This window comes from Sphaeramia orbicularis, chromosome 3 (assembly GCF_902148855.1).
Source record: "Sphaeramia orbicularis chromosome 3, fSphaOr1.1, whole genome shotgun sequence".
NCBI classification, from domain to species: domain Eukaryota; kingdom Metazoa; phylum Chordata; class Actinopteri; order Kurtiformes; family Apogonidae; genus Sphaeramia; species Sphaeramia orbicularis.
In genome coordinates this window covers 59,186,059-59,206,539 of record NC_043959.1, presented here as the reverse complement: position 1 = coordinate 59,206,539, position 20,481 = coordinate 59,186,059, and the positions used below count along the sequence as shown (strand labels likewise).

At 35.6% G+C, this 20,481-nt stretch overlaps 1 protein-coding gene across 1 annotated transcript in view; it reads left to right on the top strand.

The window, feature by feature from the left end:
• The first annotated feature begins 4,101 nt into the window (after positions 1-4,101).
• LOC115437156 (phosphorylase b kinase regulatory subunit alpha, liver isoform-like) overlaps positions 4,102-20,481 on the top strand; it is a 38,049-nt gene continuing 21,669 nt past the window's right edge. The window contains 14 exon segments of the mRNA XM_030160312.1: positions 4,102-4,402; positions 6,332-6,421; positions 9,106-9,264; positions 10,199-10,246; positions 11,124-11,292; positions 15,366-15,448; positions 15,570-15,650; positions 15,791-15,889; positions 15,991-16,137; positions 16,227-16,280; positions 17,391-17,513; positions 18,219-18,314; positions 20,018-20,125; positions 20,271-20,349. Coding sequence (XP_030016172.1) covers positions 6,344-6,421; positions 9,106-9,264; positions 10,199-10,246; positions 11,124-11,292; positions 15,366-15,448; positions 15,570-15,650; positions 15,791-15,889; positions 15,991-16,137; positions 16,227-16,280; positions 17,391-17,513; positions 18,219-18,314; positions 20,018-20,125; positions 20,271-20,349 — 1,324 coding nt within the window. The 5' untranslated portion in view covers positions 4,102-4,402; positions 6,332-6,343.

Here is a 20,481-nt window from a genome sequence, read left to right as displayed (position 1 = left end):
GCCACGACAGTCTGATCCATTGTATTACGTCTCTCATGTCGAGACAATGACCCACGATCAGATTTACAAAGGAATGAATGAATTCAGAGTCAGGTTTCTGTCATCTGTAACTGTACTTACAGATAACCAGCTAAAGAAAACATAGATAACATCATTATTTGAACACAGTTTGCATTTGAATCATTTGTATCAGGTTCAAAACATTGTACAGTAATGCTAGACATTTTCTGACCTCATAAGTAATTTTCAAAAATGAAAAGATTATTCATTATTGAGCATTCTAGGTATTATAGATACAAACTGAGATTTATTCTTAATTCTTCTAAATGCACAGCAGAACTCACCTAGATCTACAACACCTAGGACCAATGTCATAATAACTATATCATAAGTATCACACATAACACATTTTCCCACACTGATAACTATTATCATTATTGCATTGTTGTTGTTTTGCTTTTGTTCTTTCGCCTTGTCTTTTCTGTTGTTGCTATTGACAAGAAAGTAAGTAAGAAAGAAAGAGAGAAAGAAAGAGTCACTTTCACTTCAATCCTGTTCCATCATGTTCCAGTTTCATATCAGACTTTTCAAGACGGGATGACATTTTTAGACCAATACAATGTTTTTTCTGATGTTTTTGTACCTTGCAGAGGTGGACTTCAACTGCATCTCACATTACTCTTTATGTATTACTCATAGTAGGATTGCATATTTTCATTTAACCCATAAACACACAGTGTTATTTCTGTGGAACGGAACCTCCTAAATAAATTTTTCTCTCTATTTAACCTGTCTTAAGTGATTTATGACCATTTATTATAGTATCGTCTTCTGTAGTTTTGCTTTTTTTCAGTGAAAATCAGATATTTTCCTATATTTGATTTGTTGATCATGTAGATGTTCATTAATGTTCAGAATAAACTTGATGGTTATTATATCAAAAATAGAGAAAACTGAAGAAAAAGTGACTTTCAGTAAAATTTCTCATTAACTGAACATAACCCCAGTGTGTCCATCCACTGTCATTGATCTAACTCCATGGGTTTTACTGGTGAACCAGAGTTGTAGAAGATGACAGTGTTTCCATGGTAACTACAGAGCCTCTGAATGTCCAAATGGGTCATATCTGATGACCATGAAAAGATGACAAACTGCATTTTACACCAATTATTTACATGTATTGATAGGATTAGTGGATCAGCAGGTGTTGAACAGTTTACATTATGTATACATTTTGTTTGTTTTTTTAATATGTAGGTGTTTTGTTTTGTTGTTTTTTTTTTAATATGTATGTGTTTTGTATTTTGTATTTAACTGAAATAAACATTCATTCATTCATTCATTAGTAGATGGTTTAGGTCACCGATGGCTGTTTTGGTCTTTATTGGTTCACTGAATTCCACTGTTGAACAGAAAACTGGAATAAAATATCTTTACCTCTTCTCATGAAATAATTGATGATGATGATGTGATTTACTCTTCACAGATCAAGTGTAACTGGGACTCAGTATGTAATCATTACACCAGGTCAAATGAGATCACTAATGTGTATAAATCAGACTAAAACTCAGGTCATCTGGTGCAGGTCTGTTCTGTGTTCCAAAAGTCAGAACTAAACATGGAGAATCAGCGTTCAGTTTCTATGCTTCGTAGATCTGGAACAAACTACCAGAAAATATCAGGTCTGATATCTGAGAGTCTGAGTTCTGTTCAGTCCAGGTTAAAGACTCACCTGTTCACTGCTGCCTTTGACTAAAAGGATTTTTACTTTTTAAATTTTATATTCTCTTTCAAAACTTTGCACTGCAACTCTGACTTTAATATCTCTGTGTTTTTATGTTTTTGGATTTTATGTGTTGTTTTCTTACTTGCTGTTTTTAATCACCTTTTACATGTTTCTTTTATGATGTTTTAAATGTGTTTCTTTTTCCCTTGTCATTGTATTTCAATGTCCTGTGTGAAGCACCTTGAATTGCCTTGTTGCTGAAATATGTGATACAAATAAACTTGCCTTGCCTAAAACAAAATTATCAAGGTCAAGGTCATTAAAACAATTATTACACTGGTCAACAACAAATTTATTGTTTCAGTTTTTTGAGCTGATTTAGGATCATTTTGGTGTGCTGAATCCAAAAATCACATTCATTTTGCTCAATCAGGTCAACTTTCTGAACTATGCTACATATTGGCTTTTGAACATTTTTGCTTACATTTATGGGCATTTTCACATCATATGACACAAAATTCTTTCATATTTCTTGCAATAAAATAGTTCTGAAGATTTTCCTTTTGCCAATTTATGATTAATGTTTTTTTTAATATTACAGGTGAATGAAATGGCTTCGACTAGAAGATCTTGCAAAAATAAGCCTGACGTATTCTGCTACATCTGCGGTGAATACACCATTGTACCAAACAGGAATCCTGTTAGAAAATGATTTTTTTTTTCTCTTAAAACCTATTTTGGGTGAGAACTACAGGGTGGGGAAGCAAAATTTACAATATTTTGAGGCAGGGATTGAAAGACAGTGTATGACCAATTAGTTTATTGAAAGTCATGAGAATTTATTTGCCACAAGAAAATGTACATAATAGAAAATGTTTTTATTCTATGTGTCCTCCTTCTTTCTCAATAACTGCCTTCACACGCTTCCTGAAACTTGCGCAAGTGTTCCTCAAATATTCAGGTGACAACCTTCTCCCATTCTTCTTAATAGTATCTTCCAGACTTTCTGGTAATAGTTTTGCTCATAGTCATTCTCTTCTTTCCATTCTAAACAGTCTTTATGGACACTCCAACTATTTCTGAAATCTCCTTTGGTGTGACGAGTGCATTCAGCAAATCACACACTCTTTGACGTTTGCTTTCCTGATTACTCATATGGGCAAAAGTTTCTGAAAAGGTATGGATAATAGTGTTAGGTATGATTATGACATCAATATATGTTTGGTTTCAAAACAATTGACGTAGTGCCTGCTGAGAAAAAACAACTAAATGTTCATTGTAAATTTTGTTTCCCCACCCTGTATATAAAAAATCAACTGATAAAGTCACAAAAATGTAATCAATTTTGTGAGAGGATCAAATTTTTCAAAATCAAATTAGCAAAAAAACCTGACCTGATTGAGAAAAACAGATGTCATTTTTGGATTTAGCGATGCAAAATGGTCCTAATTCCACATCAGTCCAGTTCTGAGGTCTCGACACTGGCTCCCTGTCTCTCAGAGAATAGACTTCAAAATTCTCTTACTAGCATATAAAGCACTGAATGGTTCAGGCCCAAAATCCATCAGAGACCTTCTAGTCCAGTATGAACCATCCAGTCCACTCAGGTCATCTGGTGCAGGTCTGCTCTGTGTTCCCAAAGTCAGAACTAAACATGGAGAATCAGCGTTCAGTTTCTATGCTTCGTAGATCTGGAACAAACTACCAGAAAATATCAGGTCTGATATCTGAGAGTCTGAGTTCTGTTCAGTCCAGGTTAAAGACTCACCTGTTCACTGCTGCATTTGACTGAAAGGCTTTTGACTTTTTAAACTTTATATTCTCTTTGAAACTCTGCACTGCAACTCTTACTTTAATATGTGTGTTTTTATTTTTATTTCATTCTATTTTTTTTTTTTTTTTTTAAATTTTATGTGTTGTTTTATTACTCGCTGTTTTTAATCACCTTTAACATGTTTCTTTTATAATGTTTTAAATGTGTTTCTTTTTGCTTCTTTTATTTCAATGTCCTGTGTGAAGCACCTTGAATTGCCTTGTTGCTGAAATGTGCTATACAAATAAACTTGCCTTGCCTTGCCTTAATTCAGTTGAAAAAACCTCGACAACTTGCAAAAAACCTTTTTTTGTAACCCAGTGTTCAAACTTTATGGGCAACAGTGCATAAATCTAACACTTTACAATCCTACTCAATCTGGTGAACTTTTCTCATGTCCTGCAGTATTTTACACTTATAGACAACAAGTAGGAAAACAGAAAAATATGAAAATTTTTACTTCACTACATACAGAGATTTTTTTCCCAACTTCATCCGTCATTGAAATCTCAGTCATTTGCGCCCCCTGTTGACCAATACTGTAACAACAACAGCCCATAATGTTCTGTGGTGTTGGCGGACACTTCTCCAGACATCCACTCATCTGAGCCCGTCCTGTCGGTGGTTCACACTCAGACCGGATCCACTGGTGTTTGGGGACCAGCCTCTACATAGACTCCATTTGAACAGAGCACCAGCTGTGTGTGTACGTGTGTATACATTGTCAGCTGATGTTAAATGTTGTCGGTTGTAAACAGCTGGATGCTACTAAGCTAGCATGTTTAGCAGAGCAGCCTCTGCAGAGCCCTGAAGGTGTCACGACAAATATGAGCTGCGGATCTGGAACCATGGGTCACGACATGGTAGGTTACAGTTCGGATTTTTTTTTAGTTTTTTAATTTTTTTTTTGTGTTTAGTTTATTTGAAAGGGGACAATGCAATTTCATAAAACACATGGTTACACATGGTTAAAAAAAAGCCAGAATTAGCCAGAAAGCTAGTTTTCATTTGTAGTCCCCTGACCAAGTTTTAAAAAGGCAGAAAAAAAAACATTTACAGGAGAAAGACATGGGTAGACACTTGATAGGGCACTGATGGAACAAATAACATATACATAACAGACTGTTAACCCTCTGGTATCCGGGTGTGCCTTTTAGGTACACTTTGCACTTCCTTTTAAAAAACTTCATATTATTTTTCACAATTTCAGTAAGGTTAGAATTCAAAAGTTGTTCATTTGTGCATGATCTTTAAAATTCTGTCCACCAACTAAAATGTGCACATTGTAAACAAAAGAAAATTACAAGACTAGCATCTGTCTCCTAAGTGTGCCTAAAACGCACTATTTCTTCCATTTGATCTGTATGATTAGGGCTGACCTTGATTTACCAAAAATAAAACCAAATTAGAGCAGAAAAATGAATCAATATATGATATTTAATAGTTTGATTTGTAGGTGTGCATTTTACGCACACTTGGTGACAGATGCTAGTATCAGAATCAGATTTTATTGCCAAGTAATTTTTACATTACAAGGAATTTGTCTTGGTTCTGTTGGTGCAAAGTTAAAAGAAGCAGACAACAAAAATGAAAATAATAATAAGAATATAGAGAACAGAAAACAGAAGTATTTATGTATAGTATTAAGTATAGTATTTATGAACATTTGACCTTTGACCAAAAATAATAATGCAAATTAACCAATGTTGGAGTTAATCATTGACATATGCCAGGATGAAAAAATCAAATAATATGTGATCCACTTTTTATGTAGTATATTGAAAAAAAAAAATAATAATTTTTTTGTGTTTTTTCCACCCAAAAAAATGGTTTGTTTACATTACAAACATGGCATTTAAAGGGTTAAAAAGTGTGACAATTATTGAGTATTTGGTATTTTTATTTACGGCTCAAGTTGATGAAATATAAAAAAGTGTAAAAGAATTAAAAACAAACTGTATGAAAATTTTATTGATATTATTCCACAAGTGTGCGAAAAAGGCACACTTGGTGCTTAGTAAGGGCCTTGGAGGACGGGATACCGAAGGGTTAAAAGAAGCAGACAACAAAAATGAAAATATTAATAAGAATATAGAGAAACAGAAAACAGAAGTATTTATGTATAGTATTAAGTGTAGTATTTATGAACATTTGACCTAGCGCCAAAAATAATTATGCAAATTAACCAGTGTTGGAGTTAATCATTGACATATGCCAGGCTGCAAAAAGCAAATTATATGTGATCCACTTTTTATGTAGTTTATTAACAAAAAAAAAAAAAAAAAAAAAAAAATTTGTGTTTTTTCCACCCCAAAAAATGGTTTGTTTTCATTACAAACACGGCATTTAAAGGGTTTAAAAAATGTGACAATTATTAAGTATTTGGTATTTTTATTTACAGCTCAAGTTGATGAATAGAAAAAAGTGTAAAAGAATTAAAAACAAACTGTATGATTTTTTTTTTTTTTTTTTTTTTTTTTAACATTATTCCACAAGTGTTTAAAAAAGGCACACTTGGTGCTTAGTAAGGTTCTTGCTGGATGGGATGCCAGAGGGTTAAGGGAGCACAAAACACACAATACCTGTACAATATAATACAAGATACATATTCGAACACTTACTATACAATTAAAAGAGAATAAGACATCACAACATATCATGACAACATTTGATCACAACATCAAAACATCACAACAGGCTTGATTAAACTATATTTATCAGAAAATCTCATTTGCATTGACAGACAGGCTGTTAAAGCAGGTGTTCAGTTGTAACTTGGTGTTTGTGTGCAGTGATCAGTGAGGATGAGGAGTCGCAGTAACTCTGGAGTGAGGTTGGATGGCTATGCCAGACTGGTCCAGGAGACTATCCTGTGTCATCAGGTGAGTCCACAGACACGAAACACCCACTGTGAGCTGCACCCACATCTGTCCTGTATACTAATCTGCTGTCTGCATTCACATGTGTCCATAAAGGGGCAGTGTGTCAAACTAGACCAGGGGTGTCAAACATGTGGCCCGGGGGCCAAATCCAGCCTGCCAAAGGGTCCAATCTGGCCCGCTGGATGAATTTGTGAAATGCAAGAATTACACTGAAGATATAAACAGTCACTGGTGTCAAAATCACTTTAATTCAAGTTCCACGTACAGACACATACAGTCCAATTAGATTTCAAGTGGGTCAGAACCAGTAAAATATTATCATAATAACCTATAAATAATGACAACCCCAAATTTTCTCTTTGTTTATTGGTGTAAAAAAGCAAAATTACATGAAAATGTTTACATTACCAAACTATACTTTTACAAAAAAATGTGAATAACCTGAACAAATATGAACAAACGGAAACGTCTTAAGAAAAGTAAATGCAATTTGACCAATATTCTGCCTGTTACTAAATGTTTTGTGTGATTGTAATGCACATGTGTAAATGATAAACTGATAAACAGAGGCAGAATATTGTTAAAATTGCACTTGTTTTTCTTAAGACAATTCAAGTTGTTCATGTAATTCAGATTTTTAAGGAAACTTTGTAGATGTAAACCTGATCATGTTATAATTTTACTTTTTTCACTGTTATTATTTTACTGGTCCGACCCACTGCAGATCAAATTGGGGCGAATGTGGCCCCTGAATTAAAATGAGTTTGAGACCCCTGAACTAGACAGTCTGTTTGCCCCTGCAGAAACATGTTGAATATGTAGAATATGTCATGTTGTTTGGTCCAAGTTCAACCGGTGTGAGCTGCATGGAAATAAACATGAGCAAAGGTCAGAATCTATGCACTTTATCTATCAGCACTTGAGTTCACACAGTCACCAGCTGTCAGAGTTGAAAGCTGTGACCCAGAGGGGACACAGCACTCGGACAACAGTCCACACTATCCTATAGACAGCATACACACATACATATGCAGGTTTCAGACAGTTTAGTTGATGGTGGGAGACAAAAAGTAGGTACAGTGTATTACTAATGCACAAGATACTGTTTTAACCCTTTCATACATAGTGGTCACTACAGTGGACAGCTTATCTACAGCTGTTTTCCTGTGTATTCATGGGTTTTGTTGTTTTAGTTCCATATCAGACAACACAGTGGACACTTATGCATAATCTCATACACTGCAATTCTTACAATTACTGTAACTTTGTTGTTCTTGATAAACATGATCTGCAGTAACATGTTTGGGTGTAAATCAATTGCTTGTTATTAGACTGTAATTTTTTTTTTTTTTTTTTAATATTATCTCCATGAAGTGAGTAATAACAAGTATTAGAGTATGCTAAAATGTGAGAAAACATCAGATTAGCTGCATTAAAACAAATGTATATCACAGTTTCCACACAGTATATCACTTTCTGATATTGTGTTTTAAATACATGTTTCTTTTCTTCAAAAATTAAATGCATAGAAACCAGCTGAGTGGACATTTTTGTAACTCCATAAAAATCAGGTTCACAAAAAGTTTCAATCACATTGTTTTTTTCATGCCTAAAGAGAAATAAAAACACAGGAAAAAAATCTTGACTAAGGTAATCATAATTCATGCATCAAAGGGTTAAATTGATAGATCTGTATGTTTTTGGACTTCAAGCCAGTAACAAATATGAGAACTGGGAAGTGTTTTCTGACATTTGTACAGCGCGGAATGCAGAGTGGAATTGATTTTTCCATCTAGAGTAGGTGTGGTAGATTATTCTGTCTGTCTGCCATCACTCTGCTCTAATAAACTTGTAACAGTAGCAATAAAACTGGAATGAGCTGAACCTAGATGAGCTTATGTAAACACTAGAAGTTGGTCGGTTCAATGATCCTGTATTAAAAGTACTGGAGAAGATTGGTGAGATTTCATTCAAATTTTGACACATGCACTAATCTCAATTTCGTGCCAAATGTGTCTCCTAAAAATGATGGTTCTGGGATAAATGTAGTTGATATGTGTGCAAAAGTGTTGGTTTTCTAGTCTTGGTTTTACTCCAGTGCATTTTAAGTGAATCTGCTACATTTATCTGCCAAAATCATGTAACAATGGTGGGTCTACTTGTTGAAATACATGTTTTTGACCCTCCTGATAATACTCATCCAATGACTATAGGTATTTTGAATGATAATAATATAATATATAGATTATAAATAATAACACTGTCACACAATGTTAAGTAGGGTGTAGTTGCTTTAATCTTGGGTTTAAGCAGCACTGGAGATAATATGTCTGGTACTGAATCATATCACGTATAAACACACATGGTTGAGTAAGACAACGTATATGGAATAGAATAGAGAAGGAAGGCATTATTGGATACATGTGACATTTTGAAAAGAAGCTGCTATCTTGAATTTTCCAGTCAAGCACATTTATTTAAGCCTATTCTTCAGAGCTACTGTGCCAGATTTGGTGCTTGTGTCAGAATTTTGCATGATTTCACTTCAAAACAGATTTTATTTCCTCTGCCAGAGATTTTAATGTTGAAGTAAAGCAGAATCTGCACAGTGAGTGTGTTAAAGTGTTGTGTCCACTGTGTCTCCTGTGGAAACACCTTCTGTGTGTGTGTGTGTTTTGTTGTAGAACCCGGTGACAGGTCTCCTGCCCGCCAGCACCCAGAAGAAGGATGCCTGGGTTCGGGACAATGTGTACAGTATCCTGTCTGTGTGGGCTCTGGGCATGGCCTACCGCAAAAACGCAGACCGGGATGAAGACAAGGCCAAGGCCTACGAACTGGAGCAGGTGTGTTTAGGACACACACACACAGGGGTTAATGTGTACAGTTGTGTGTATTTGTTCTCTCTGTTATGTTGGGTTAAATATTTTACAGTTGCTAGTGTTTCCATTGGAGCTTTGGTGAAGCCAAGGTTGTTCATATTAGACCACACATTCCAGTCACACTCCAGGTGGTGTAAAAGTGTGATGGATTCTGAACTGGTTTTGAGTTTATCTACAGCAAATTAAACTTAGTGATAATGTAATTTTATATTGTATTTTTTTTTTATATACATCTGTTAAAAGTTATGTGTTTGTGCATTTATTGTGTTAAAACCTCACAAGCTATGAAAAGCTTCACAAAGCATTTTATTTCAATTGTTGTAGAAGTATTTTGTTAACTCTTTTAAATTTTGATCATTTTTTATACCACTTTGTATGTTTTGAGTTGGAGAAGATACACATTTAAAAATAATGAGAAACATGACTTTTCCTTTCTGACCAAATTGATACAGTTCACAGTATTTTATCCATAATAATTGCAATCTGACTTTTTAACCAATTTGTAAAATTGATTATAAAGTCCATGATTTATATCAAATTTTCTTTTTGACTTGTCTTTTTGATTTGTAAAGCTATGTTTTATTTGCAAGTCAATAAACTGAGTATAATCTAGGATAATTTTTTTAATTGTGAGAGAACCTTCAGTTTGCATAGATGAAATGTATGAAAAGGTAGCGTGGACATTTAGATAAAAACATGAGAGATTTACCACAGAATACTTGTTTTTGTCCAGTTCTTTTCACACAGAATTGTGTCTTATTCTCCTGCTTTTTAGACTCATTGGATTTTTAAATTTCTTGTACATCTCCCAAATTAAACTGCACTTCACTCATTTGATATTTTAAGCTGTTAAAGGTAATGATGAGGCTGTTTTTTTGTTTGTTTGTTTTTTTGACAGAGTGTGGTGAAACTGATGCAGGGACTCCTCCAGTGCATGATGAGACAGGTAAGGCAAAGTCATACGGTAATCTGACTTAATATATAAAAAATACAACAATGTGATGGCTGACTTACTGTACAGCATTTTAACAGAATTCATCATTATATATTATATTCATATACAACAACAGTCTCTGGTTTTTACATGTATGTTGTGAAATATTTAAGAAAATCAATAATGATATCGCATTTATACATATGTATATATTTATATTGTCTTTCTTTTTTTACTAAATTCTGCATGTGTATGGACTATGGAGGTCTCATAACTTTGATAGTGTTTATGTATTTATAAGGTGGAGGCTTTAAAACAAGCCATTTTAGGGTTTCTGCCTCTCCCTACAGCTTTACTGTTTTATTATGACTTTGATCAATGTTATGTATGTGCAAATTAAATCAATTAATAAAAAAAAAATAGTTATAAACTCAATTAACACGTTAATGAGATAAATATGGTTCACATTTTGAAGTCAAAGTAAAAACTACTTCCTCCTGTTTCCATTACTGGCATTAAGAAGTAGATGTTAAATCCACAGCAGAGCGTTAAAGTGCAGCAGTGTCTCATAGGCATAAACCAAAATGCTTCACCCTTAGCATTTCGGATATTCTGATTAGTAAGTTCATATGAATTTCACCTTTGACTCTGCAACGCGGAGGAGTCAAAAACATCTAGTGATCATAAACCAATATATAATCATGTAGACTCACCTTTACATTTGGACATAATCAGAAAGGCAAACCAGTTTCCCTTTGTGCTCTCCCTTGTCCTGTTTGTCCAGTACTGTCTGACTCCTATGTACAAATGCCTCATAATTCCTATTCATCATCATCCTCCTCTTACTGTGTCCTGTCTTGATCTTTAACCTGTTTTCATGTGTCATCAGGTGGACAAGGTGGAGAAGTTCAAACATACCCAGAGCACCAAGGATTGCTTACATGCCAAATACGACACTCCCACCTGTGCCACTGTGGTCGGGGATGACCAGTGGGGGCATCTCCAGGTGGACGCCACCTCCATTTACCTGCTGATGCTGGCGCAGATGACGGCCTCAGGTAAGTTCGGAGTCATGCACAGTGACGCCAAGGCTCGTTGTGTTTTCTGAGCTCTGCTCTTGTATAAATGTACAGAATTCATTCATCTGTGAAGACAAAGGCTCAAACGTGCTTTAAAATAGCAGTAAACACCTGACCAATTGAATGTATTTTATTCGTATGTCTACTTGCTCACTTTCAAAATGAAGTGAAAATAATACACAATTCTATTAAGTAGGAAATGTAATCTGTTTGCATGTCAATGGCATTATATACCACTTTCCTAATATCAAATCATCAAATCAAATTTTATTTATATAGCGCCAAATCATAACAAAAGTTATCTCATGACACTTTACATATAGAGTTGGTCAAAACCAGACTCTAAGACAATTTACAGAAACCCAACAGAATGATCCAGGAGCAAACACTAGTGAGTGAAGACAGTGGTGAAGAAAAACTTCCCTTTAACAGCAGAAACCTGGAGCAGACCCAGACTCCTGGAGGATGGACGAGTGACAGGACCAGTTGGGGTTAAAGAGAGAGAGTAAAGGAGGAGAAAAGAGAGACCGATAGAGATAGAGAGAGACTAGGAGAGAGGGGGAGAAGGGGGGAGGTAGGGGGAGACACATGGATGCAGCTGATGCACAGATAACTGAACTAGAACATCTATGGAACTATATAATAAACACTATCATAACTATATTGATAAGTGAGTGATGACGATGAAGGAGGAGAGAGGCAGGACCACAGCAGCAGGTCCAGAGAGGATCCAGGGAAAACCTGTGATGATCCTGGGAAAACCTGTGATGATCCAGGGAAAACCTGTGAGGCGATAAAGCACAGAGACTCCAGGGAAGAAGTCAAGTCAGTATCATGTATTCATAATAGTAATAATATAATATGTTACATATGATGTAGAATTCATACAATATTCATTCTTTTCGATCATCACCTCTGTCTCTGCACAAGTGCAGAGCAGTTCAGTCCGACAAACAAAACACTGGGGAACGCATTCACATAGTTACTCAAACCTAGAGGAAGTGTGTGCATCGGCTGCGTTCCCATTGATTAATGTAGTAGTTGTTTATTAATACTCTAGAGCACAACCGCTGTGAAAGTATCAGAAAATTACATTTTAATTTTCAACTCTGCTGCTTTATTTCTTGCTAAAGTCACTGGGCTGCTCAGTGGTGTTGGGGTTAGTACTTTCACCTCACAGCTAGAAGGAACCAGCTTTGCTTCCCCGTCCTTTCTGTGTTGTTTACCAGTTTCGTCTCCCATTAAAAACTGGTACATATACTGTAGGTTAATTCTCCTATCAGTGCCCCTGACTAAGGTACTGACAAAGATCTGGAGTTGGTCTTGAATGGTAGATCATTGTTCCTAATGTGTTAATGCTAATACTAGGTGCTGTACATGTTTGGATGAGTAAAATGCAGAGTCTGAATCCCCTCAAGGGAGCCTGTAAAGTGAGCTAACCTTAACCTACTCCTCTGACCCTTTAGCTTTGTTGACCATGTTCATGTTGGTGGTGAAAAAGACAACTCCCATGATCCCATGGTACTACATGACCTCATCTACTGTGGCTTTTTTTCTAAGTGAAGAAACACCTAATGGCAGAAGTAACATATGAAGCATTTAATACAAAGAAAAGAATTGGTTTTGTAGTAAAGAGATATGAGTCAAAAGGCAAGAAAAAAGTCAAGGCAGAAAAAATGCCAAAAAGTCAGTCCAAATCCAAAATCCAACTAGAAGCACTTGGAGAGCGCAGACCTCCGCCAAGGCTGATCAGTGTCCCCCCCACCCCCGATCACCACCAAAATTTAATCATTTCTTCCTTATCCCATTTCCAACAAACCCTGAAAATTTCATCCAAATCTGTCCATAACTTTTTGAGTTATGTTGCACACTAACGGACAGACAAACAGACAGACAGACAAACAAACCCTGGCAAAAACATAACCTCCTTGGCGGAGGTAATTAGAAATGACTTAATGTTGTTTTATGTAGTAATAGAAAAATGAAACCACTTTTTCAAGCTTCTGTGGTGGGACACAGAGTATAGCAGTAGAGTCACTTCCAGGTCACATCTGATGGAATCTGATCAATCAGTAATTACAGTATCTGAATATGTTTGTGATTAGCCAAAAATATATGTCAGAGAATAAATTTTGTACAGTCTGAAAACACAGAAAATGAGTAGATGCAGAAGCCTAATGTCCTCTCAGAATACTTGAAGTATTGTGACGTCGGCTAGCCGTTTAGCGGTTGGAGGTCAGTGAGATGAGGAAGGAGATGAGGCAGAGGCAGGAGATGGCATGGTCCACAATTTTTAAAATATTTTCAATAATACCTATTTCCACACAAAGTGCAAATGCCAAAAAAAAAGTGCAAGTGCATATGGAAGTTGGAGTAGCAGTGTCTTCTCCAGCAGCAGAACCACAACTGATGAAAATGGGCACCTTTTATACTGTTCAGCTAACTGGCTAAAACCACTACAACTCCATAGGGGAGTTACAAATCTACATAAATTGCTAACCTCCATAACTAAAACCCACAACCATAACCTATCTAAAACCCAAGCTATATATCTAAAAACTCTAAATCCAAACACCAAAGTTAAATAAAAACCCATAAACCTTCTATGTGCAAAACACAGCTAACATCCACCAGCTCTAAAGGTTGGCGAGAATTTGGCTGGAAAAACCTCATTCGCTTCTTTATTACACCAAATATTAAAAGCAAACAACTGGGAAAACAGCAGCAATGTTGGAGAGGATGTGGACACATGAATGCCAATCACTCGCATATCTTCTGGACATGTGTAAAAATGCAAATGTTTTGGAACCATGTTTTTCAGACAATGGAGAATATTTTAAATTATAAAATTCCAATGGACCCCCAGACTATATACCTTGGTCTAATACCTGATGACATAATTAAAAGAGAAGACATTTACTTATTTAAAATTTTAATTCTTGCCTGTAAAAAGGTAGTCACAAGGAACTGGTTAAAAAGTGACCCTCTACGACTACAACAATGGCTGGACGTTATAGAGGAAATATACTCCATGGAAAAATTAACATTTCTACTGAGGATTAAGATGGGAACTTTTAAGCGAAGATGGGAGAAATGGATCATATTCAAGGACAGAAATTCTTGATATCAGATTGAGTATGGAAATACTGTCAAATGTATAAGGAACAACATCCCCCTTGTTTTATTGTGTGGGTCCCCCCCCCCCCCTTTTTTTTTTTTTTTTCTTTTTTTCCTTTTTTTTTTGTTATTAAGCATTGTTATGCACTGTAAAAGTGTTTCAAAACATTAAAATAAAGAGTTAAAAAAAAAAAAAAACAAAAACCCATAAACCAATAAAATACACCTCCAGGCTCCCCCACACTTTTCCCTGCCTTGGTCCAGGCCGGAACCTTCTTAAGGGCTGCTGTTCATGCAGGGACTCTTTTTGCTGACGGACCTGGACACAAGGACAGGGTAAGTACAAACACACTCAACACTATTCACTAAACACTTTAAAATCCACTCACACAGACACTAAACAAAGTTAAACTTAAATACTGCACATTTACATTGCACTCTATCTTTTTGTGGTCTAATTTGTGTCTCCCTTTTCTCCAGGGCCAAGCAATCATCAATCAATTAAAATACAAGTACCACTGGAAGTAAAACTGAAAAGGAAAGACAATAAAAATCAATAAACTACTTTTAAAAACCAATCACGTGCAATTATTTTGTTTGTGCAAATATGTTTGTTTAAAGTGCTGTGCTGTAAACTACATGTGCAAGTTAAAGTGCTTAAGTGAAAAAAGGTGCCTATATTCATACTTAAGTGACAAACGGCTGTTTGTCACAAGTATAAAAGCTGAAAGGATTTTTTTGCCCAATGATGTTAATAAACATAATTCATTGCAGCCTGAAGCTTTTAAATGTCGGTATATGTTTTAAACAAATTTGCATTTTAAAGAAGTAACAAAAAATAATGATGGATCTGCTTCCTTTTAGCAAATACAACAACCTGTATGGATTCTTTTCTGTAATGATTTGATCTCTGATTGTGTAACATTATTCTGCAGGTCTTCGTATTATCTCAAACCTGGATGAAGTAGCTTTTATCCAAAACCTCGTCTTCTACATAGAGGCTGCCTATAAAGTGGCGGTAAGTCACATTTTTCTGCACCCATTTGGTCTGGTTTTATATTGGGAAACTAAAGACTGAAGATATAAAGAAGGTGTATTGTGGTATGTTTGTGAAGTGCATCTTTCCTCTTTCCTTGTAGGATTATGGGATGTGGGAGCGCGGTGACAAAACCAACCAGGGCATCCCGGAGCTGAATGGCAGCTCTGTGGGCATGGCTAAGGTAAAGGAATCCGAGACTGAATCTATCTGTACTATGTTGAACAATCTACTTTATGCATGAAACAGCAGAGTGTTGTTTTGGACATGTGTATCAGTGTGTGGATTTGTGTGTTTGTTTATGTGTGCATGTGGGGTCTGCAGGCAGCTCTAGAGGCTATAGATGAGCTGGATCTGTTTGGTGCACATGGAGGACCGAAGTCTGTCATCCACGTTCTGCCTGATGAAGTAGAACATTGTCAGGTACCTTCAGCAGCCCATGCATCCTAACGCTTCGATGACCTACTGTTCCACTTACGTTCCTGCTCATCTTTGCCGTTGTTCCGTGTGTTTGTGTGCGTTAGTCCATCTTGTGCTCCATGCTGCCGAGGGCTTCCACTTCCAAGGAGATAGATGCAGGTCTTCTGTCAGTCATTTCCTTCCCTGCTTTTGCTGTCGAAGATGCAGACCTGGTGGCCGTGACCAAGTCAGAGATCATAAATAAACTGCAGGTACAGAAACACAACATGAGGCAACATTTACGCTGTATGTACATGTTACTCCATTAGGCAGAAAATTCATTCTTCGATTCAAATTTCAGGGCCGCTACGGCTGCTGTCGTTTCATTAGGGATGGACATCGTTGTCCTAAAGAGGTGAGATATTTTGGATATTGGAAATCAAAATGATGCTTTTATAGAATTAGTTTAATATTGTTTTAATTAAAGCCTGAGGAAAGTAGCAGGGATTTGCTCAGTATGTCACTTTTGATAATATATATCACTGAACTATGAAATGAAAAAAAAAAAAAAATTTGTGTCAATTTTATAGTTGACAGTATTTACTTATAAATTAACTGTGTGATGCTTTGTACAATATACAGGGTGTCTATAAAGTCTCTTTACAATTTAACTAATTTATTAAAAAAGCAAATGAATAGACAAATCTGTGGAAATTACTACAAAATGAAAAGTAGATATTAAAGTTTTTTGCCTCATTTAATTCACCTCTATATGGACACCATTAGTTGCATGATTAACATCCAGACGGTACTGGATTTGTTTCAGTGTTGGCTGAATCATAGCCTCATCAATGGTATCAATGACATCAGTGATCTTTTCCTTCAGGTTTTATTGAACTGTCTTTTCTCTGTAGCACTTTGAGATTCTGTTGAATGGAAAGTCCTTTACAAATGCAATTTTTTAATTATTATTATTGTTATTATCTGGTTGTTGATGTCCCGTATCTTTTTTCGATACACGATATCTTTAACATAACCACATAGAAAGAAATTCAGGGCAGTGATATCTGGTGAATGTGGTGTCCAGATTGGACCATCCCTTCCAATCCACCAGTCTGGTAATATTTGATTTAGAACCCACAAACATGCAGTCCCCAATGTGGTGGTGTGCCATCTACCAGGAAAATGATGGTTGGTTGAAGGTCATCCAGTTGTGGTGACGCATATTCAGTCAAAAGGTCAAGGGAAATAGTTGCAGTAATTGATTTGTCATTGAAGAAAAATGGGCCGGTGATTCGACTACACATGATCCCACAATGTGATTAAAACCTTCGATAACCACTGAGTACATAGAACAAATCTGACTAACATATCTCATCAATTGCTTTTAAATACATTTTTAAATTGTGTAGAGACTTTGTGGACACATTGTATATTTTTGGGGGGTTTTTTGATGTTCATTCAGAAATTCGTCATTTACGTAATTTGAGCTCGAGGACCATAGTTTCTTGTTCTTGTGCCCCAGGACCCTTCAAGGCTCCATTATGATCCAGCAGAGCTCAAACTGTTTGAGAATATTGAGTGTGAGTGGCCTGTTTTCTGGACTTATTTCATCCTGGATGGAATCTTTGCAGAAGATGCAGTACAGGTAAAAGAAAAGTGGTCTAATAGTTACTGTTAGAAGACAGCTACACAGCTCTAGTCATGTTTGCACTGATTTTACAGCTGCTGTTCAACTGTTAAAAAGCCCCAGTTGCTTATATAACCAACTGACACGTAGCTCTGACATGCATACATACATACCACACGAGGCATGCCACCAGAGGCTGCTATGCAGTTCCTAAAGCGAGAACACAATCAATGCAAAGAACAGTTCTATATTGAGCCATGGTGGAATGGAACTCTCTTCCAGAACAGATCACCAAAGAACAAACAAAAGCAAGATTTAAAAGACAACTGAAGCAACATCAAATAACCCAACGCCTGTAAACAATTCAGGAGACATGTAGACATAAACATATGATATTAACCATCACATGCACTCATACACGCACACAACTATTATTAGGTTTATTTATTTTATATTATCATTACGTTTTTGTTTTTTGGGGTTTTTTGTGTTTTTTTTTTTTTTTAATTTTATCTTGCAGTATTATTATTATTGTTGTTTTGCTTGACTGTTGAATGTACTTAAGAAGATAATATAAGGGTGAATCACATAGTTTTTATGCTTGTAAATGAATACTGTATGTCTGTTTGGAATGGGAGGACCCCAGGAAGAGTAGCTGATGTCCTGCATCAGCTAATAGGGATACTAATAAATAAATAAATAAATAAACTATTCCCTGTACAGGTGCAGGAGTATCGTGAGGCACTGGAAGGCATTTTGATCAGAGGGAAGAATGGCATCAAACTAGTGCCAGAGCTTTATGCTGTTCCACGAGACAAGGTAACATGTTTCAGATAAGGAAAATACAACATGTTCTCACAAAACCAATCTGAGGGACCATTCACAAATAATGTTAAATGTGTCATAAAAAATACAGTCTTTGTCCTGATATGAGAAACTTAAAAATGCAAATTCAGTGTATTGTATTGTATGTATTTGGTTTGTGTCTGCAGACAAACTAAAGCACTATACAGAGGCTCATAAACTCAGTTGACTGATAAAGAACTAAAATACTTTATTAAATGACTATATTCTTGATTGGCCTTTGTTTCAAACTTAGGTTAAAAAATGTAATGTACAATAATTTTTCAACCGTAATACCATACGTTTTGTGACAATGTATGAAATAGAATACAATGATTTGATTTCATAAACCCATATTTTATGTTCAATGGAACATAGACAACATATATAAAAATGTGTCAACTGACTAAACTTTTTAAAAGAAAAAAATAATTAAATTGTGAATTTGATTACAGTAACATGGCAACCTGGCAAAGGCTGGTTAAAGAAGTGGTATTAAAAAGTACTATTTACATTTTACACAGCATCCCAACCTCTTCGGTTGTAAATAACTACAACTGACTTTATCGTAGTATTTCCATATTGTACAAATCTCAACCAGCTCTACATGTAGGGCAGGAGGATATTCAAAATAAAACTTCATATTATTTCAGTGTTACAGATGCTTCGTGATTATGATCTCTAAATCAGACACTGTATATGAGTAATATCAACAAATGACAACAATAACATAAAGGCAGTGCCTGTACGTAAATGTAGATTATTTGTTGAAGAATTAAAATCCTTTCAAATATAGTAAAGCACCACCGGTCAGCAATAACTAGAAAAACACATTTTGAGTTTTTATTGAAGAAGAAAGATCTCTGATCTCTATTTATCAGTTTAGGTATTTATCAAATACTACATTCATTGAATTAATTTGATATGTTTGCCAGTTTTATCTCTTTGTCATTAACTATGTACATTATTACCTCCTTTTACTTCATATATCTTTTAATATCATTGTCAGTATCAAGTCCAATATTACATCAGTATCTGCAAATACAGCACATGCATATATGTACTGTATTTGTACTGAAGGGTTTTTTTAGTACTTTTACTTACTTATACTCTTTTTTTCTATCTTAACATAATTCTGACATAATTTATATTATTTGGATGGATGGATGGATGGATAGATGGATAGATGGATAGATAGATAGATAGATAGATAGATAGATAGATAGATAGATAGATAGATAGATAGATAGATAGATAGATAGAAAATATAGTATACATAATAAATTAGAAATATAAAAACAATCGAGGTCAAAAATCTGGATAAATTAACTGTAATGTGCAACGTAAACTGTAATGTTCAATAGGATGAAGGTGTAAAATGACATTTAAGTCCATTGTGGAAATAGGTTCATGACCAGAGTTTAAACATCAGACAGAGGTGAGTTATTGTACAATTATTACAGTAATGTAACATTTTTATTGTACATTTTTGTAGGTATGGTTTTGTAAAGGGTGAATACAAAGGCTCATAGCTGATAGTGGTAGGAGTATGTTGAAGGTGACATGCTTTTCAAGTGGAAATAAATCAGAACATCTGATGAAGTATGATACATGATGATGAAGTATTTTTGGCATGTAACTGACTGTGCAGAAATAAGCATGTATTACGGCTGTTGCAGGTGGAGGAGGAGTACAGTAATCCTCACTCGGTGGACAGAGTGGCCATGGGGCAGCTGCCTCACATGTGGGGACAGTCTCTTTACATCCTGGGGTGTCTGCTCGCTGAGGTATTTAAACACAACATGTTCATCTCATGTTGGACATAAAACGTATTTTCAACAGAGCCATGCAAACCACATCCCTTTCATTATTGGGATGATGAACAGTTTCTCTGTAACAACACATCCTTTTTGTGTGTCTTTTTCCTTATAGGGCTTTTTGGCAGCAGGAGAGATTGACCCTCTGAACAGGAGATTCTCAACAAACTTCAAGCCAGATGTTGTTGTACAAGGTTGGATCATAAAATAAAAGTTTATCTTACAAGTCAGACATTCTTCGGCATATTTTTACCTAAACTACTACATGTCTCCTCTCTATGAAGTCACCATTTTTGGACTCAAACGTCTCTAGAAAGAGAATTGGA